The sequence below is a fragment of the Aquila chrysaetos genome, chromosome 8, assembly GCF_900496995.4.
Source record: "Aquila chrysaetos chrysaetos chromosome 8, bAquChr1.4, whole genome shotgun sequence".
Classification (NCBI taxonomy): Eukaryota; Metazoa; Chordata; class Aves; order Accipitriformes; family Accipitridae; genus Aquila; species Aquila chrysaetos.
In genome coordinates, this window is record NC_044011.1 from 17,936,141 (window position 1) to 17,957,970 (window position 21,830).

Below are 21,830 nucleotides of genomic sequence, written 5' to 3' on the forward strand. Positions count from 1 at the left end.
GCAGCAAAGGATAGGAATTTACAAGTATTGTGGAATATTATGCAATTGCACTCACCTACAGTCAAAAGGAATTCAGAAATGTAAACGAACATAGTCAGTGTGCTTGTCGTTTGTATTTGTTTTCTTCTGAAGCAAAGCTACTGGCCTCTGCTGGAGCCCTGTCAGCATTGCATATGACAGGACTGCTGCGAAACGGCATAGCCTGTGTCCACCTGTAACCTTTTTGTAACTATCTGTCGCCTTCTAGGTAACACTCGGCTGCACTTTCTGGTCCTGGTGACAGGCTGTACGTCAGTGGGAAAAATCCTGGACGCTGAAGTTTACAAAATTACTGCAACAGATTTCTGTCCTCTCCAGGAAGAAACCAAGGAAGAGGAGCGCATTACTGCCTTGAAGAAAATACTGAACTCTGGGATGTTCTATTTCTCCTGGCCTAATGCAGGCTCAAACTTTGACCTGACTGTGCGGGCTCAGAAGCAGGGTGATAACCACTATGAATCTGGTAACTCATTCTTCTGGTTAGTACTGCTCGTTATACCAAAGTCTTCTGTCATCCCCACCTGTATCTTATTGGTCAAAGATTCTCAGAGGGAAATGAACATACGCATTTCAGGTGCACCTCCTTTCATTTCATTTCATTGTCCTATAGTTTTACAGGGTGGGTGGCCTTAGTGAATTCATGGTAAACCTGGGTCAAACAAATAACTTCTGTTTAATTAAAATTAATCTGATAGTGAAATGCAATTCCAATAATGACATTTTGTGTTTTTAAGAAGGAAACACAAGATGTATTGTTCACACTATAGAAACGCGTCTCTATGTGTCATGAATAGTTTCCCCTGCAGTGCTTTTTAATAATTTGCTTTAAGTTATCTAATAGAAACCTGCACTTGAACTGTTCATAAATCCCATCATCTGTGCTGAAGCATCTTCTATTTCTTAAAAATGTATGTGTTTGAAGTCTGTAGTTTAATGTTTCAATAATATGCCCTAGTTTTTATGATGAAAACATCAATATTAATATGTTTACAGCTCAGTGTAAACATATGTTGCACAGAAGTAAACTCCTGTGATACACTGCTCTTTACTTCTTACTTTCTTGCGCTTATAAAGCAAAGAAAAATTATTTCTTGTTGTGGTAAGTATTAGTTGAACGGAAAGGAAAACACACAATGCTGGGTTTTGTCTTCCCTAGGTGGTGGGTTCACCACTGATGTAATTCAGTTTGTTTGCTTTACAAGTTCTGGCAGAATGCTTGAATTCCTATAACCTCATTTTTTTCTTTTTAAATAAAAAGATAGTTACACAGGAAGCATAGCTGTACTGGAAATAAACAAGGGTTATACGATGTAGGTGGAGAATAACTGGCAGAGTTAAATGTGGGTGTGCTGCTAGAATATGTGATAAGTTTTGTGGCCCAAAGGAGGTGAATATTAAATAAGCAAAAAAGTTCATAATGGATGGTAAATAAACATGAGAGACCAGTTCATTCAGGCTAAATAATCTTTCCAGTTATGGTGTGATTTTGACTGTTAAGATCTAGTATTTTGAGTTTAACTCAGAAGACAGATATATAAAACTTGCTTTCAACTGTGCTAATTATGCATCCCTCTCAAAAAGCTCACCAAGCATGTCAAGTCAGACACATGGCACAAATGAGCTGTGTTCCGGTGATGAAACTCCTAAGGTGGCAGTATCCCTTAATAAAGAAACAACCTTTAAAGCAACTCTTTTTACCTGTACTGTCTTTTGAAAATTTCTTCTTGGAAGATAAATATTTGAACTTTCCTTCTTTGCTGCTTCTGGCTAACCTAGAAGTAGCCCATGAGGAGTTTCCATTCTCCTATATGTTGTAGAACACAGATGAATGGCAACATCATCACATTTAGGGCAAAAAGATGTTCCAAAGAAAATTTATCTTGAGGCAACTGTGTGATATGGGAAATTTCAGACTAAACAATAGATTCTTGAGAAAAGTAAACAATGGGATAAATAGTTACATGATGAAAAGTGTCAGAAAACCTTAGTTATAGGCAACACAAACTGCCTGTTAAATGAACTGCAACAACACAAAAATTCTACTGGAATTTGTCTGAGCGCAGACTTCCTCTGTGAGTAGAGCTAGGAGAAGGAGGTGGAAGAGCTACCAAAAATTGTTTTAGAGCTACTTTTTCAGTTACATATTTAGTTTAAAAATGTAAGAATGACTTGCACCTTTTTCAGAGAAATGTTGTACTCTGGAAGAACAATTTTTCAAGGGTTTCGCTAGATGTAGTAACTGTTATATGGATCTGCTGTTGAGCAATAAATGATCATAAAAGGCATTTTCTTGGCCCTCATCTGTTACTAAAGGCACATTTTGAAAAATGAAATGAGGAAAGCCATCATAACAGAAGAGACTAGCATCACTGTTAACCAGGCATGATAGGTTTCTTGGGTTGTTGATCTTAAAATAAATTGGAGGTTAAAACAGACATTCCTCTTAATTTTAGCAGCACTTTTTGCAATATCTCCATTGACTTATGGGTCCAGTTCCTGCTTGGAAAAGTTTTCCTGAAAATCCTGGTGGATTTTAAAATGGCTCTTCATCCTGTAGTGTATGCTAAGGGCCAGGTGGTACTGTTCAAAAAGTAATTACCTTGACAGCACTGTAATTTATGAAAACGACTGCTAAATATAAATGTATTTCTGGAGCTGAAAGAGGTGACATTTGTATCTGAATTTATAAGACAAAGGTACAAGATATAAGGAAAGCACCTTGTTGGTAGCTGTGCTGTTAAAATTTGTCATGTTCTGTTCACTGTAGTAGTTCACAAGGATTTCTTCCTGATATTTCCTGGTTTTGGATAAAATAAAGGTACAACAGAAAAGGGATCACAACACATTAATTGCTTAAATTAGTGATTGTTGTGGGGTGGCACCCATGCCTCTCTGTCTTACTTTATTCAGTAATGTATCTGTATGTTGAACATTTCAGGAACCAGCTATTGCATGTGCCCTTCAAACACTACCAGGTGAACTGCTCTGACTGGTTGCTGAAAGTGATCTGTGGTGTAGTGGACATTCGCACTGTTTATGCTTCCCACAAGAAGGCGAAAGCCTGCCTCATCTCTCGCATCAGCTGTGAGCAAGCTGGTGTCCGGTTTCACATTCAAGGGGTCAATGATGATGGACATGTGTCTAACTTCGTTGAGACAGAGCAGGTAAGCAGATGTATCCAATAGCTTTGAATAATTCAGTCCACTCAAGTTTAATTGGGGCAGAATTTCCAACAAGAATTAAAGGACTTGAGCAAGTGTTTTTTTCCAAGAATATTTTAAATATTATTGCATAACAGATCTATTTGTTCTTGCCCGTTAAGCATTTCTTTGTGATCTGTTCTTTTTCTGTGTTTCTGACTTTTCCATGCACAAAATTTTCACTAATACTTCTGATTTTTTCTCCTCAATGTGAAAGTGTGGCCATATGATATTGTAGTGAAATATAGACATGGGTTTTTAAACCACTCAGAGACCTCTATGTGTTAATTCATGCGAAATCCAACACGTGTAACGGTAAGTTTCTCAATTGCATGGAACTTAGAATCATCAGTCATGAGGCCCATGTATTAAACAAAAGAATGTTTTGAAATGTTCCAGAATAAATGTCATACATTTATACATTCTGCAAACATTTTAAAGTACATTTTTTCTAAAATTCATCATGTTGCCTGTGCTATAGAGTGTTGGAGAACTACTTTGAAAGATTTTTTTATAAAGTTGTGGTCTCTACACTTCAATTCTCTTTCATTCATTTTAAGTATCTCTGTTAGTCCATACCGCCAGGTTTGCTGGGCTAGCCATTGAAAGTCTCTTGCACTACAGTGGCATAACTATTTCTATGCTCATGTAAAAGAATTTCGTTAGGGATGTTGGGGGTGATTTTCAGCAAAGACTAGAGCTGAGATTTGCTTTTGGCTCTAAGGAAGTCACTTAGAATCATATAAAATTTTATGATCATAAATATTCATGTCTCCTGTCTGCCTTATTGGATTGAAGCCATCACTTCTTTGTACAGTAAGTTTTTCAGCTACAAAATGAGGGTGATTATTAACTTCCTGCCTCACAGGACTTTTGCAGACGAGTGAGGACAACGTTTATAGAAGGTAGGTAGCGTATGCTGTGCTATGGTGAAGAACTCTCTGCACTCAAATATATCATTCTAGTTTAGAGGAAGCTGCCCAGCAAAGGAGCTGTGTTCACTAGGAGTCAAATCATCTTTGGCTAGTAAAGGAATTGGAGAAAAAACAACATCATCTCAGAGTCAGGCAAATTCCAGTGCAAGTCATTTTGGAAGAGACCTTGCTTTATATTCCCCTTTGCATTGTGGGGGATTCTCTCCAGTGAGAGGTGGTATGACACAGTTTTTATAAATAGATGGTAAAAACCTTATTTCCAGCTGATGCTGAGACAAACTGTATGGGTGAAATGCATTCAGAAGGCTCCCTTGATTGACACAGCCAAACACAGTAACAGAGTCAGTTGCTTTTATTACACATGGTTTAGCTTACTACCTTGAAAGTGAACAGAGCAGTGGACCCTGAAGAATCGGAAATCTGTGCCAGCTGAAATGAGTGCTTTCTTATTCAAGTCTAATCACCTTTTCCTTTTTGAATAGAAGTAGTAATTACTAGCAGTCAGAACCATCATACAGAAATGTCTCTATAAGCAGAATAGATAAATGGCTGGTAGTAGTTTTCAACAAAGGACAAGGATCTGCTCCTAAAATTTGGTTGTCTTCAGTGTCTTCTGGGCAGATGTACAAAACTGTGTATGTAGCATTGATTGTTTTTTATATGTGTATGTATGTGTCTATATATGTAGGTGCACATACAATGCAAGTAGATTGCTTATGTGATGCTCGTAAGGGGAGGCTGGTGAGACATCTCTATGTGACACAGTGAGTATAGCATAGAGACACTTAAGCTAGCTGTGTCATTACTTGTTCCAGAGGAGTTATAGCTGTGTCACTGTAGGACTGTGCCTGACTGCTGAGGGTGGCATCCCCCCTGAAAAGTGCCCATACTTTAGCACTAGTATTTCCTCATGGCATTGAGTGAGTGTAGCAGCTCATGCTCAGTGCTGTCCTTTACGTTATCCCACTGCATGAGGCAGGCATGCCTTCAGGCACCTGTTTGTCCAAAATCCAGCAATGTTTGGGTACTTTCAAAATTTCCTTAAGATGTTGCCTTGATGGTGCAGCTTTAACCTCTTCACCTGGTTCTGCCTAAGGACACATGTAGAGCTACCTTAGACTCGACAGTGCTGTGTTGCTCAGCAGAACACCTGGAGGAGCTGCAGACTGCTATTCCCCAGTCTGCTGGTGAGGTTTGATCCCCAAGACATGCTCAAAGCATGCATGATGTTACATGTGTGACTTTCTGCCCAGTGGTCAGAGTTCTCATCGGAGATGTGGGTGGCTTTTTGCTCATGTCCTTCCTTTTCCTGGTTTGCTTGCATTTTCAGTAGGCTGGCCTGGCAGCTTTCCACTTAGTGTTCAGGCTTCCACAAATTCTGCTTGTTGGATGCCAAACTTTTCCCCTGCAGTGCTTGGGTCTCTAAAGTCAGCCTCTGAATTCTCTGCTAATAATTCTCTTTTGTGCCTCTGCTCCAAAGCAACTGTAAGTCCTGCAGCATCTATATCTTTCTGGAAAGTCTGTCAGTGCATTGGGAGATGCAGATAGGTCTGCTCACCAAAAAGTGGAATTTTCCCCTGGAACTTGGGAACAGAAGAAGGGACATAGGCCATTTTAAGTAATAACTTGGTACAGGCTACTATTTTAGTTGAGTGCCTTCTCATGCGCATTAGTGCAAACTACATTACTCAGGATTTGAAGAATGTTCTCTTGCTGAAATGCAGAGGAAAGAAAATGTTAGAAAGGATTGTCAGCTTGCTTTCAGATCAGTTTCACATTTGCGGCACTGCACTTAGCAGTTGTCTATGGGAAATACTTCTGCTAGCCGGCTCGCTAGTTGGGTCAGAACTAACTCATTCCATTTAATTATATTCCTGGAGTACCTTATGTTGCAAATGATTAGCATGAAAAATAAGATGGCCTTTGCATCCCAGCAGAAAACCTGAGGATTGGCTCCTGGTGAATGGCAAAACAGTACTTGGTTGCTCATGCTTCCCTTAGCTGGGGCTGGGTTAGGCTCTTCACTGGAACTGCTGTGCTTTGTTCCCGTTCAGCAAGGGGCTGCCGTGAAGTGGGAGGACTGAAGGCTTTTGAGTGTTTTGCAATTGGGTAAGCAAAAGCGCAAGAATGAAATGGTTATAGGGTGAAAGGCTTGAGTAGGTTGAAGATTATAACAAGGGTTTGCAGTTTTAAAGGATCATGTGTTTTTGTTTGGTTTTTGTGTTTAAAGGAGAAGAGAAGGTTGCTGTTGCTAATGGTGATAAACACTAGTTGCACCAAGCTGCGTGTCCTAAGAAAGCAGAGTTGGGCTAACCACTGGGATGCCTGAGATCCAGCTGAAGCTGGCATCCACTTACCATTAGGAAGGAAGAGTCCTAGAATAAACTCTCTCCTACTTTCATAGTAGACTACTGACTAATCGCCTGTGAGGTAATATCTTGGCTGAATAACATTTTGTTTCCATTTGCTGCAGCCTGTACAGTATAATGGCATGCTGGCTGTGTGCTTTCATGGATAAATAGCACCCTAGGATTCTGAAAAGCCATTCTGACTTTTTCCCCCTTTGTAGGAATTACTTCTAACATTTTTCTGGTTTTAGAAGAGGAAGAAACAATTAGTCTTATCTCCAAGCAGCTCTTTTATGCATAGATGGTATGCTTTTGTCTCCCACTGAGTTAGCCTTGTGGCATTTTAGCTCTGCAATGAGTCATTTTTTGTGGGCTCACTTAACTGCTGTGACTCACAGTGTTTGAGAAGGGGGGAAAAGTTAAATATCTCACTTCACTTTTGCTTTTCAAAACAAAAAAGCTACTAGTAGATCTTTCAGATATTTGATCATTTGGCTTGCATTTTCACAAAGAAAAAAGAAGAAAGAAAAAATGGTGGGAAAAACAAAATATGAAGGGCAGAGAAAAGAGGGCTTTTTTGAAATCCCTGTAACATGTACTTCCAGATTTGCTGCCAGTATTTTGTAATGGGATGGTAGCCCTTTCTACTTGCAGTGTTGCAGTTAATCCTTAACTAGTTTTAAAATCAGTCTCTGTTTCCTCATGATAGCTTAAATGTTTCCCTTCACCCTTTCTTCCTCTCCTAGTAATTCCTTAAAGTTGAGACTGTATTGCATTCTTTCAATTCTTTTCTGCTGATAGCATTGAGAAACAAGCGTGCTTTTCTTCATTTAGTTTGTGTGCCTGTCACTGTTTACATTTCAGCTCCTGCCCCAGTTATCCTCCAAAGAGTCATGCTAAACTCTTAATATCTTAGTATGTGACTTATGGGGAACAACTCTAATTTACCAAAGATAAATGAATGGTTTCAGTTGTTTTCCCCTTCATGGAACTGTTCAATAAAGAAAATGGAAACCTTGACAAGGCATTAAAAGGAAATGCCATGAATTTGGATTAACTTTCCCTTTCTTCCATTTTAAGAAAAAAATGTCGGGCATGGATTAAGAAAAATGATCCCTATTTCACAATAACTTCTAGACCATGTTGCATAGCTCTCCAGGAGAGGAATGGATGCAATCATGTGGTTAATTTATTTTCTGGATCAAGTTTTAGTATGGCCCCAGGAGGGGCAAAGAGGATTATTTTGGCAAGTATATCCTTGGATCCTATGGTCTGAGTTAAAGGGACTCACAGAGAGGTATGTTTAGGCCATCTGTTATCCATGCTCTTTATGGGTTGTGTGGCAAAGCTGGGGATCCCAGAACAAGCCATGTGAGTATCTATTTCATCACGGACTGTGTCTCTGTGTGCCCCTTGAGTCTGTAATGAATTTTGCTGTTTGAAGTTGTGACTGGATAATTATTTCCTTCTAATGAAGCTGAGTGATGGAGATTAATGAATAAATTATTCCAAGCGATGAATGGGCACAGCACACTGGGATTAGAACACCAGCTGGTTGATGTAGATGTTTGCTTCTTGCTCAGAAGCAGTACCAGTTTGCTTCTGGCTCAGAAGCTTACTAGCAGTATCTGTGCATGAAGCTTGTGTTACCAGGAAAGGTCCTTGGATCACAGGGGCAAGGTCTGGCCCTATGCAACAGAAGAGAAAGATTGAGAAACATCCTTGAACTGTCAGCGCTATCACCCTTGATCCTGGACTTGGAGAAAGAGACCACAAAAAGAGTCCAAGACAACAGAAGTTGAAAGAAAAACATGGCAAATTCTAACACCAGAGGTCAGAAGACAAGCAATTTATTATCAAGGCAAAGAGGTCCTCCACATGGATTAGGTGTCTAGTTGCTATTATGTTGTCTGATGGGAAACTGCAGGAAACGTCAGAAAATCCATCCAGCTGACTGGATTGGATTGTTCTATGGCCCAGACCCTTTGAGATTAATGAAGTAGTCCTCAAGTGTTTTGAGGATTTGATAGGAATGAACATTCTCCCTGGGACAAGTAGGCAACAACTTGCTGTCATTTTGGATCTAAGACAAAACAGAAGGCTCCACAATAGTTTTATGAAGCCCATAGACACAAATTTAGTGGTATATATCAACCCTAATTACAAAGTGTTGTCCAAAATGTAACTGATTGTTGTTGAACTTCTAGAGGAAAACTGGTGTGATCTTCTTGGATGTTTTTCTTGTCCACGAGTCAAAGAAAACAGAGGACAGGAAAATTCTGGAAATAAAGTGCTGTTTATTTTTCTTTAAGTTTCTTTTCTTAAAGAACTGTTCATCTTTTGTGTAGTGCCTTAGAAGAAGAGAAATGGATTTGCTAGAGGACAGGGTAATAAAGTCAAAACTAGAACGACAAAAAAGTAGGACAGATGTGCGCTTATAGAGAACATGACATTGTGAACAAAAAATGATCAAGGCTTGGAAGAATATAAGTTCTGTACTTACCCATGCACAAATGCTGGAATTGCATAAGCAACAAAGTTGGAATCTTTCATTTATGAGTGTAATTTTAACCTGGATATATTATCAGTGCTTATTTAAGATTTTAACAAATGGAGTTTCTTAGTCTTGGTCTTTCCACCTGCTTGCTTAACAAGTCTGCTGGTAGGAAGGCTGTTGCCACTATTATTATAAGGTCAAGGGGCATACATAGTAGAAGGCAATGTCAAGATCAGGGGTCATGTTCCTTGGAGCGGTGAATGAAGGATAGTGGGTATTGCTGAAATTCAGGGAAGATTTGCACAGTTGTAGTGATTAATGAAATGGTTACAGTCTGTTTAGGAAGGAATGACTGGCAGAAAAGGGTGTTATTTTCCCACTCATTAAAAAATCCTAGGTCTTTTTCCAACTCACTGGCAGCTTGGAAGAAAATAATTTTGGATTCATCTGGGTCACAAGAATGAGGCAAGAGGATTGTGAAAGACCACAGAATTGCTCCAGAAAACAGAATAATGAGCCCTGTAAGTAAAAAGAAAAAAAAAACCTGCTAATGTTGAGAACTTTCTTGTGAATGACTATGTTGGAGAGGCCATGCTCCCAATTCAAAAACCTAAATTTCTAAAAGCTACATGGCAATGTGCATAAAAATGTCAGTTTCTTTTAAATGCCCTATCATCATAGGGGAGTTCTGTATTAGACCTCATCCTGACAGAGGACGCCCTCAGCCCATCACATCAGGGTGTAGGCATCCTGTTTAGATCACAGGAATGATCCCCAAACAGTTTGAATTTTTGTTGTTGTTGTTCAGTTCTCCAAACGGACAGCTTAATAGAGTAGAAAATAATTAGAAGACGTAATGGGTGAAAACCAGTGAACAGAAAATGTAAGTGATAGTAGTAACAAACATCTGTTAACTCTTACGATGTTGAATCACTAATAAGTGGAAATATAAGCATTTGTTAATGCAGGAAGGCAGAAATGTTTGGTCAGTATTTTTCTTCGGTATTTGGCATAAAGAAGGCAGGTTGTGTATTCATGGTCTGTAACTGATTAAATACTTTCCATTTAAACTGTAGCTCAGGAAGATGTTAAACTGCAGGTATTAAAATTATTATTATTATTATTATCCTTTAGTCAGTGGGTCTAGAGAATTTGCAGCTGGGACTTCTAAAAGAGCTGGCTAAAGAGATAACTTGAGCTATTGATTTTTCCATTAGTTATGGAAACAGGGACGTTCCAGAAGATTGTAAAGAAAACTGATCCTCTGTAGCAAGCTGTTTGAGTGGCCAAACTGTACTTCATATAAAGCTTTGTCTGTATTTGTCATCATTAGATCTTTCATTTCAACTCATTCATTGCTAAGGTGATGACTGTTGTCAAATTTTGAAGTGAGCCAGTCCTGACTCTCTCTTGTGTAGATTCAGGACCTGATGCTCATTTACTATGAGTCAGGATAATGCTGGGGCTGTCACTGGAGCTACGCAAATCTGCTTTACCTTAGAATTAGCTCCTTTGGGTCCATGACTGTGAGTGAAAAGATGATTCAGTGTTTAGAAGTCACTGACTGATCTTGGTATGACCTGTCTCAGGGAGGATGTGATAAAGAGGAAGAAGGTGGGCCTGCTCACCCCTCCTGTAGTCCAACTGCAGGATGAACTCACCTGAGCACAGAAGCGCAAAGAAAAGGTGCACCAGTGTGTTTCCATGGTAATTAGCTCCTGCACTCAGGTACCTGCAATGTTTAGAAAACTTTAGTGGGAGAGTGTGTTTTAGAGCCATGTTACTCAAACTGTGAGGCAGGCCTCACAAGAAAGCTTCTCCGAGCAACAACCTCTCTTGCAGGGGGTTGTGCTAGGATGCGATGCAACAGAGAAGGGTTCTTAATTCTTTGGTGTGAAGCTAAAAACATAGAAACATACAGTTTTGCACTACATCTGTGCTAGCCATCATTCTAACACTGACATTGTGTCCCTGACAAAGCCACTTAAATCTTTCATCTTAGTGAAATGAGGATAGTTGTAAGTCCTCTGCAAAAATATTGTAAAGATTAGTTAGATAAAACTGGTGACAGAATATTTAAATACCCACCTCTCTGGTGTAGCTATACTTCTTTTCACACATGTAGCTCTAAAAATTGTACATTGGTGGTGATTATAAAGATGAGAGATCAAGGTAAATGAAGGCACTTCCCCTGAGCCCCCCAGCCAGCACATCTAGTGGCAAATCCAAAAGCACAAATGACATTAAAGCTGTGGAGTAACCCATTTTCATGTTCTTTTCTATTTTGGGAGCTACTAGCCAGCTGGCAGCAGTTGCGCTAAATTATATGATGTGGTTAGAGAAGCAGTTACCTGGATGACCTCGATACCATTCCTCCACAGGGCTGCAGAAGAGTCATTGTCATGCATGAGATAACAGCGATGTGTATCATGTATCCCCCATGGAAAACAGCCAGGATTCCACTGCTAAGTATAGGCCAGGGGAATGAGCCGGGCTTTGCACAGTTGCTCTGTGGTCATACCGAATCTGAAGATAGTACCTTTTGTGCTAACGTATAATGTAATGCTTTGTTTGGGGGCTGGTGGACGGGGAAGGCAAAGGGGGAAATCAGCCTTTGTACTTTGCATAGATTTGACTCAAAATCAGCTTGTTAGCAGTGATCATAAGAACAAATACTGAGGGAGAGTTTGAGGTCTGATTAGGGAAGGAAATGGGGGGTTTGGAGCCTCTCACTGTAAGCCTGCTGGAAAAGAAGTAGATTACATGCTGTTCACTGTATCTCAGAATGGGAGTGGCGAAGCTGCTGGTTTCACTGAGATTTATTTTGACACCCTGACAAGGCACAACACGCAATGAAATAAGAAATAGCAAATAAAGCAAGAGAGAAGCTTATCCCGCACCTGACATTACCCATCATTGGTCGCAAGGAGCAATGACATTTTACACAGTTAAATTTTGCGAGAGACAGAGGGAGGGTATATGGCTGGTCTTCCTGAGTGTCTCCACCAGTAGATCAAATCCATCTTCATTGTGGATGAGATTCCTTCCTTCTTGCTAGTGGTGGTGTTTTAAATTTTCTTTTATTTCTGGTGAGTAGTGAATTGAATCTGCTGTGATGACATGAAAGCAAATACGTTGTGCTTTGTTCCACTGCCTGTGAGACTATGGAAAAGTGACTGAGCAGTAAGTAGATACAGTGAGATACATGGTTTACTTTTTTTACCCTTTGAGTTTAGTGTCTTAAACTGTCACCTGATGAAGGGGTCACAGACTGATAGCTCTAACTGCAGAACTCCCTCCCTTTATTTTATTTTTGCAGACAATTTACTTGGATGATGATGTCTCTTCCTTTGTGCAGATCAGAGGTTCTGTTCCACTGTTTTGGGAGCAACCGGGGCTTCAGGTAAACAAACAATCGAAAAGCCTACCTTACTTATCTCTCTTGCTACTTATAGTTTAGAAGTTACATAAAATTTAATTGTTATTTTAAATGAGCTGCAAAGCTCATTCTGTGAAAATGCTGAGCTCTTTCATTTTAGGTTTACCTTGTAGGAAATTTTGCATGTTTAGATAAACAGAACTAAACCAGGCAAATGGCTATAGTTAATTTAAGTTTAACATTTTCATGTGTTTGTGTGCCTCTACAGGGAACTATTTGTAAGGGCTGTATCCTAATGTCCTAAGCTGAAGCTTACAGCAATATCTTTATAACATTTTCAATTTGATTTGGAATAACCTTTCCCTATGAAATGCCTGGTAGGCTTGATGATATTGACCTCCACAATAAAACTGGAGTATCTAGGGATACCAGGAGCTCTATAGGAGCACGTTACCTTGAAACAAAGTATAATGCCTGGATGGTGTGTTTGCTAGATTTCAGTCAAAAGGGTGATGATGATCTAATCTGATCTTTTGCAAGGCAGAGATGTAGGGTTTCATCAGGAGATTATTGCATCAAGCCTAGCGGGTTACATATGGTTTGTGACTTAGAGTTTACATACAGTTACAAGCTCAAATAAGAATCATCCTAGCACTCTCTGCATTCGCTTAACAGAGGGATAAACAACTGGAATGAGATGCACATATATGCATATATGTTAGTAGAGAGAATACATAATATAACTGGTTTTTTAGGTACTGTGAAAGTTATTTGATCCTTTTTTATCATTAAACCTAGCACCATTCAGAACTACTGCATTTAGTGTGAAAGGAAAATGACTAAAGGATCTGTGTTCCCTCTGTTAGCACCATCCAGTGCAATACTTGCTTCTTTTTATAAAGCAGGTCTGCCTGTATGGTTGTGCACATGTCCTGCCCATGGTGTAGCTGTATCCAGCACTGTAGTTCTGTATGTTATGAAGCCATAAAGCTTTTCCCCAAGTATTTTTGGCTAGTGGGTAGCATGACTAGTTAAACTGAATTTTCAATCTTTTAGTAGGGACACAGTCTGCTTTTTTGCCTGATCTGGATTAGATTATGCAGCTTTCATTTATGTTGGTGAATACTCATAACTTCTTCCTTGGATGTGAGTGTGCTGGTACCAGTGTTAGAAAGATTTGCATAAAACAACCTCTGAAAAACAAAGGAAGATGGTGAAGTACAGGAAACAATGCATGATCCTATAAATAATTAGCAGTGTCATTTTTGGAGAGGAAAGAAGCCTTCTGCATGCTGTAGTAACAGTAGCTAGCATTCAAAAAGAGTTTGAGGCTACTGTTGTTAACATCTGTATTAAAAGTCCTATTAGATTGATGGCACAGGATTTCATCTTTCATATTTTCAGAAGGACTGTTCTGATGCTTTTTAGGTCTGTAAATAATGAAAGATGAAAGAACTCAGGACACACAACCCATGGAGCTGGCATAACTGCAGCCTTTTCTGCCAAGTAAAGGGCAGGAAGAATGCTGGGCACACAGCATACTCATGTGAGGCAGTGTGGGATATTTGCTAGAGGAAGCTGGTGAAGGGTTGTGATTTGTTTGGGCATAAAAAAAGATGCGTAGGTATCGCTTTGCTTAATGATAATTGTGTTTTCACTTGTAAATGTTGTTGTCTAATAAAAGCTGTGGCTTTTGTTTTAAGGATATTATGTGTGGGGGTGTGTGAAGTCTCTTAGAGTTGTCTGGTGCTGTTAAAGGGATGTTTTCCTCTGAAGGAAAAAGGGAGACATCTAGTGATTTAGGACTCTAGCAATTTAAGAAGTTATTTCTCTCTTTCTTCTCTTTCCAATATTTTTATTTAGGTGGGTTCTCATCGTCTAAGGCTTAACAGAGGTCTAGAAGCTAATGCTCCTGCATTTGACAGGTAAGCTTCGTTCCACTTTGGCAGTAGCATAGCAGCCTGGTGTTTAACCAAGATTCCACAACTTTATGCCTTCCTAGTAAATCCTGAGAGATGTGAAACATCTCTCCGATAATGTAGCCAATCCCACAGGTGTTGCGGATTAAGTGGGTTTACTTTATTTATTCACTTATTTTTGTGCATTTTCCTTTTGTTTCCAATGGTAGTTGAATTAATTTGGTCTCCTAGCTTGTTTCTGTGAAAGCTAAGAAATACTGAGTGGTATGGAAAAGGAAGGTCTGTGTAACCCTTTGTGAGCCAGCAAATGTGAATTTACACTTAAGGTACACAGAACGTGTTCTTTACCACTGTAACCCAGGTAATTAAAAAGTAAACGCTGCTTCCTCTCCAATCTGGATTTGTTTTTCTCTTCATTGTTTTACTGCTATATAGAAATAACAGTGTCTTACTCTATGATCAGTGTTCTATGATGCTGTCATGCTGATGCTTTTCTACTTTACCCAAAGACTGGTTTGTAAACCTTTTTAAACCATTAATACTCTGCTTGTCAGCTGGAAACTGTAAAAAAAGCCATACGTTAGCTTGATTCCTTTGAATGGCAAACTTTAAGGGCAAACTCCCACGGACATCAGTGCGAACGTTGCCTGAAAAGGACATGAAGGATTTGGCCTGTGGGAAATTTTCAACTTGTAAGTGCCAGGTCATGTGATTAATTTCTGTTTTGGTTTGGTTTTGGCAAATCAGAGTTTATGTTGATTTTGGGTAAGGCCTCTAAATTCCTTGATTTCATTTACTGCAACTGTTAGCAAACATGACATTAGTGACTGTTAATAGTTTTGCAGCACTGAAGACCTCAAACAGGCATTAGAATCTAAAGGGACTATGCACCATAGCAGTCGCTGCTCTGAAGGGTCTTAGCCTATATTCTCCAAACTTTTTAAAGCTCTTAAATCCTACTGAATTTGAGACTTATAGTCTTGTGGTCATCTGATGCCATGATAAGTTGCCCTGCCAGTGTCCCTGAAGCTTCGTCTTAGAAGTTTGCATTCCACAGCAGAGATAATTTATGTAAGAAGATGTCCTGGTTTTGTCTGGGATAGAGTTAATTTTCTTCCTAGTAGCTGGTATAGTGTTATGTTTTGGATTCAGTATGAGAAGAATGCTGATAACACACTGATGTTTTCAGTTGTTGCTAAGTAGTGTTTAGACTAAGTCAAGAATTTTTAAGCTTCTCATATGCCCAGCCAGCAAGAAGGCTGGAGGGGCACAAGAACTTGGAAGGGGACACAGCCAGGACAGCTGACCCAAACTGGCCAAAGGGGTATTCCATACCATGTGATGTCATGCCTAGTATATAAATCTTGGGGGAGTTGGCTGGGGGTGTGAATTGCTGCTCAGGAACTAACTGGGCATCGGTCGGCAAGTGGTGAGCAATTGCATTGTTCATCACTTGTTTTGTATATTCCAATTCTTTTATTATTATTGTCATTTTATTATTATTATAATTATTATTATTTTCTTCCTTTCTGTTCTATTAAACTGTTCTTATCTCAACCCGCGACTTTTACTTTTTTTTTCCCCGATTCTCTCCCCCATTCTACTGGGTGCGGGGGAAGTGAGTGAGTGGCTGCGTGCTGCTTAGTTGCTGGCTGGGGTTAAACCACAACAGAAGAAAACAACAGCTTATTCAGCATCCTCTTGTGCTGCCCAAGAAATTGAGGGTACCTTAGCAAGGAACAACTTTGTAATACCATTCAGCTCAGAGAATCTTTCTGACCCTGATACAACTGGTGAATAGCTTTCCTGTAAGAAACATGAATATGAGGATCAACTTGCACTATTCCTTCTTTCCCTTGTGCACAGTAAAGCCTTTAGGTTAGATGAAGTTAGGGATTGCTCTGCTTACAGATCTGCAAAAGTCGGCCCTTTGAAAATGGGCAAGGAATAAGTGACTGCTTATATGGAAAAAGACACTGAAACTTAACAACCTGCTACAGCTTTTCTGAGAGTGTTAGAGTGGATTTAGCCTGTTACATTTTCCCATCTGATAGGTTAATGTGTTGAGAAAGCACTGTGAGAAGCGAACGGTAATCTTGTTAGTGGATCTTTTTCGTCCCTTCTCCCTGACAAATCCTGTGGGAGCTCTGCACACAGTACTCAAGCAGGTGACCTGAGCTTCAGCAGTTTTGCTGGAAGGAAGCAACACTGGCGGAGAAGTAGGATCTTGATGCTGGGATCAGAGGGGCGCAAATGTATGGGAAGAGTTGGTGTACAGAGAACTAGTTGCAGAATCAGGAACATAAATAGCACCAGAAAATATATTTAGCCATGTTTCTTGAAGGCCATGCTAATAACTTTTTCTTTCTTTTCCCTCCTTCCACGGTTTTCTGTGTGGCTTATTTCTGGTTATAGGATTTAAAGGTGCACGCCAGAAGATGTGTGCTTGTTGTTTTTCTGACACTTTGCTGTTGCATGTGGCTTGGCAGCATGTAGTAGCTTTTCATTTGTGTGTTTGTTTTATTTTTCTTGTCAATTTCTGTCCAGCTTCCTCTTAAGTACTGCTACAGTGTTGTTACTATGTGACAGAAGATGGCTTTAAGACCTAATTGTTTCTTGATGAGCCAGCACAGCTCCTGTAGCACACACATGCCAACTTAAAAAAAAATTGTTGATGGGAGAATGGGTGCTTGTGCACCTGATTAAAAGCTCTTGACTTGAGAGTCCCTAAATATCAGGCTTTGAGAGACTGGGGATATATGGCAAGAAAAAAACCCCCACTTTATACTTGTCCTATTTTGTGTTTTTCCTGAAGAATCTGGTCTAGGCCACTTGGCTAAAAGGACCTTTGGTCTGATCCAGTGTGGCAGTTCTTATGATTACTAACCTTCCTGCTTAATTTAATTAAGTTGAGAGTGAATGTCTCGATGTTATGGTAGCTCAGAGATGTTTGAACCCTGTCACCTATGACGTGTGTTTGTGCGCCTCTGGCCTTGGCGCTGGAGTCCTAGGCCCCATTGCTGCTGCTGACTCTTTGTAGGCTCAGCCCTGCAAGATGCTGGGCAATTCCTGCTGAAGTGTAATATGTTTTCCTCTCTTGTCTTCCCTATGTAGTTCCCAGGCTGACAGCCAACAGGTGGGAGCATAAAAAGGGCAATATCAAAGCTAACAGTGACATAAAAGATTTGGGGCCTGTTTGCTAAGATGACGCTTTCTTTTAAGTTCAGTACAAAATACTGTGTCCATTAATTGCATACATTCACCATTTGTACTTTAATAATTGATTGCAAGGAAACTGAGGAAGATTTCTGTAGCTGCTGTGACTGAAACTTTCTGCTGGATGGAACAACCAGTGATCTCCACTTCTGTATTTTGAAAAACGTAGTAGGCAGCATAACGTGATTTTGTTTAGTACCTATTATGGTTACTTTTGCTGTAGGCATATGATGCTTCTGAAAGAGCAGTATGGAAAACAAGTGATCGTTAACCTGTTGGGAAGCAGAGGAGGGGAAGAGGTGCTCAACAGAGCTTTTAAGGTAAAAGCAATGATTTTTTTTTTTTTTTTTTTTTTTTTTAATTGCTGATTTCCCCTGAGCCTCCATGTTCTTCTGTTTCCCTTTTGGCCCAGTAGGTGATGAATAGTGTATCCAAAGAAATGATATTATCTCTTTACTAGATGTTACTTACTGAGGGAATGGTGCTTCATAGTCTCATGGCTTAATTTCCAGCACTGCCTTCCTGCTTATTTCTTCATGCATTTATGCACATTCTTTTCAACCAGACTTTAAAAAAAAATTGCTCTAATTCTTCTAAGAGAAGTTCACATTTGCAAAAATGAATCATGATCAGCTTTGTCATAGTGTGTAGTCACCTATGCAGTCAGGTGCCTCATAGGATTGCCAGAACTGCTTGGGGGCCAGGCCCTGACCCTGGCTCACTGAGCATAAGCAAGCTGTCTTGCTCCGATTGTAATGGGAAATAGCTATCTTGCACTGATTGTGATGGGAATTGGCTGCCTGAGCACCAGATGACAGTCTGGTGTATGAAGAGAGAGGTTTTCCTGGCCCCTAAATGTCCCTAGGCACAACTAATACCTGAAAGCATCTGGGTTGTGCTTTCAGGATGTCAGGCATTGTAGAATTAAAGCTTCGCCGAGTTCTAGTGCAGTATTCTAATGGCCAGATTTTTAAAACTAATGTGTACTTGAAGCCACAGACTGGCATTGAGTGGGATTTGCAGCAGTGCATAGCTGCCTGAATCTGGCTGAAGGTTGGTGGAATTCTGCCTGCCTCCTAAGTGCCAGTTGCTTTAGAAATCCAACATAGATACTTTGAAGTACATCTTCCTAAAAATAATATGAAGAATGGTTTAAGTATACACCTGTAGTAAGTGTTATGTGTTTATCATTGGTAGAGGATGATGCAATAGTTCTGAGTTCAAATGTTTACTGTGTGAAACTAAGCAAAATGAAAATTATAGTTAAATAATTGTTACTGATTTGTTTCCTTCTCTGTTGGAATAATGTACTCAAGACAAGGAGCGTCTTGAGTTTTTTGGCAGTTTTTCGGTGTGACCATTTCTTCGTCCTCCAAAAGAGCTGGGGAGGACTATCAGCTTTCCTGGTGAAAAGTGACAAAGTGAAAGTCTCCCCCTGTAGAGAATATGGCCAAAGAAAGTGATTATGACTAAAGCTTGCAAGGCAATGAGGAAGGTACAGAAGTGAAGTCTGGTCCTAGCTTCTGTTTTCAGCTTCTTACTGAATTTCTGCATGACACAGCTAAGCCTCTCTAATCTCTTGATTTCCCAATCTTTAAAATAGTTTTTATGGTTTATTTTTCAAAAACATTGAAATTTAGAGGTAAGAGATGATCACTTGCAAAATGCTCAAATAACTTATGAGGATACGAATCTGACTTTTCTTGCATTCATTCATTCATTTTAAATAAAGATCTGTTTTAATTGTTAAACTTTATTGATGTTTAAAAATAAATAAATTATGAAAGCAGTCTGTGAGCTGAAAGAATTTAGACTGACAGCACTGGAAACTGAAGTTTTGTACACTTTCAAAACAACCTCCTCTTGGTCTTTACTTTTGTGTTTTAATAATGAATGTTTGGAAAGAATATATAGTTAATTTTTACATTGATGATTTTAAAGGGCTTGAATTAAAAATAAAGTAATTCATAGGGGAATGATTAGGAATGAAAACTTTTCTCCTTTTCTGTCATTAGTTTATTTCTGTTTCTCCATCTTCCTTTGCTTCTATTCCTTTCTCTTCTCCCAAGTCTTGCTGCAATCTTAGTAATTCTTGTCAGAGTTGGTTCAAAATATTCTTGTAATTACTGCTGCTGGGTTCCCTTGATCAGAATGTCACCACTACCATTCATTTATGCAACAGGAACAAATGAAAACCTGTAAATTACCAACTTGCCTTCAGGTGTTACCTGAATCAGCTGTTACCATACCAAAAATCAATACTGTTCCCAGTAATGCTGTTCCTCTCATAAGCATCCCCTATAACCGATGTAATTATGTTTACAGTAAAAGCAATGCTGTAGTGCAGAGTTATGAATACTCTGACAATGATTTACACCAAGGCAATGGGTAAATGTCATCAAGTGCATTACTAGTGCCAGCAGCTGTAAAGGCAAGTTGAGGTGTCAACAACAGAGAAGCAGATACCAAGTGTTTTGGCTTTTGTAACACTGTAATGAAATATATTTTGCACGTCTCTCTCCAAACACCATGCAACGCCTTTAAATGTGTTTCTGCAGGGACAGCTTGATGGCTTACTTGATACAATTATGCTGGTGTAACTGCTGCATGTACACTTTTAATGTAATATCAGAATTGTTTTGTTCAGTTTGTGTCACAATCTAAGTGGAGAAAAGCATCCATCTCTTGGGATGAGAATGTGCAGGAGGGAAGGGAATAGACAAAGACTTGCATAGAGTTAATATAACAGTCCTCTCTGGCTTTGTCATGGAGAGCAGGATGTATTATGTTGTATCTGTTACAGATACCTTAACAAAATTTGTGGTGATTACGGAAATGCATGTGAGGTCATGGAAATTGGAGATGAAATAATGAGGCTATTTGTGCCTCTTCTTTTACTTTTGTGGTTTACCACGAACATTTTATAGTATGTTTCCTGGGACATCATTTCTTTCTTCCTCCCCAAGCAACCTCTACCTAAATTTAGGGCCACATTTTCCCATGTCTTGGCACTTCAGGAATGGTTAAAAAATACACCCATGCGTTGCTATGCTTTTCTACCTTAATCAGCTCTGGACACCCTTCCCATCAGGGTCCGCGTCCTGAGCCTGCCCAGAGCATCACTGTTGCTGTACACCCTCACTCACAGAGGTGGGAGGCCACTGCTGTAGGGCTGCCACTAGCCAAGGCGCAGACAGAAGCAATTCTGATGTATACTTTGCAGTTACAGTTTGAGTTACCGTGCAGAAAAATTGGGGTCTAACAATACAGTTTACTTTTTGAAAGAAAACAAATAGGGAAATTCAGTTGCTTTTTTCATGTCTGGCCTTTCAAAATTCCCTATGAACTTCTCAGTATTAAAAATGTGATAAACAGTCAAAGTTTAGTAATGATAAAAGCATGCTGGTATCAATCCTTACATTGTGACTTGAGCAGAATTTGTTTTCCTTCATTCTCTAAACAGAAACTGCTATGGGCCTCTTCCCATGCAGCAGACACTCCCATGATAAACTTTGACTACCACCAATTTGCAAAAGGTGGGAAAACTGAGAAACTGGAAAATTTGCTGAGGCCTCAGCTGAAATTGCACTGGGAAGACTTTGGAATCTTCACAAAGGGCGAGAATGTAAGTCCATGGTGAGTGTCCCTGCCCCTCTGTCCCAGCATAGCCAGGCACCACCTGTCCTGGCCTTCCCAGGTTTCTTGCTGTGTTTGGACCATGAGCGTAAGTGACCATCTTGAAATAAAATTTTGAGACATAGTGTAGTCTTGGTGCTAAATAGATTATTTGGCTTAATTGCATCTCCATTGTTTGGAATCTGTAAAATTACCAGTGCATGGATTTGCTAATACAGTGTTGCTGACATAGTGAAGTAATTGGACCTGTTAATGGAATACATTGTGCACAACGTGCTTGCACCATCAAAATGTGGCTGGGTATGTTCAGGCTGAATATTTGATGATCTTGTTCAATCAACTCATGATTAGATGTTATTTTAAAATATACTTTTTTTCCTCTCTCCTCTTGTGTTTTATTACCAAAGTCTGCAGACAGGTACTTTTCGAATGAATTGTTTGGACTGCCTGGATCGTACTAATAGTGTACAGTCCTTCATTGCACTGGAGGTGAGTTTGCCAGAGGACATTTTGTGGGTGCTTGTATTGCGTACATTGTCTGTTCCATGGGAAAGATAGGAAAGAGGGCATAAGCCTCAGTTTTACAAGTCTGTCTTGGCAGCTCTATGATACAGAATGGTGCCGGCTGGAAAACTTAGACTGAAGATAAAAAGCAAAAACA

The 21,830-nt window shown here is 39.6% G+C and overlaps 1 protein-coding gene across 4 annotated transcripts in view; it reads left to right on the forward strand.

Annotated features, from left to right (window-relative positions):
• SYNJ2 (synaptojanin 2) overlaps positions 1-21,830 on the forward strand; it is a 70,221-nt gene that overhangs the window by 19,765 nt on the left and 28,626 nt on the right. Inside the window, exons 3-9 of one of the 4 annotated variants that reach the window (XM_030022847.2) lie at positions 248-518; positions 2,978-3,203; positions 12,339-12,422; positions 14,262-14,323; positions 17,757-17,853; positions 20,997-21,169; positions 21,577-21,658. In XM_030022847.2, coding sequence (XP_029878707.1) covers positions 248-518; positions 2,978-3,203; positions 12,339-12,422; positions 14,262-14,323; positions 17,757-17,853; positions 20,997-21,169; positions 21,577-21,658 — 995 coding nt within the window. Of the gene's footprint in view, positions 1-247; positions 519-2,977; positions 3,204-9,208; positions 9,541-12,338; positions 12,423-14,261; positions 14,324-17,756; positions 17,854-20,996; positions 21,170-21,576; positions 21,659-21,830 lie in introns of those variants that run through there. The other 3 variants (XM_030022851.2, XM_030022854.2, XM_030022853.2) reach the window with 3 other exon arrangements.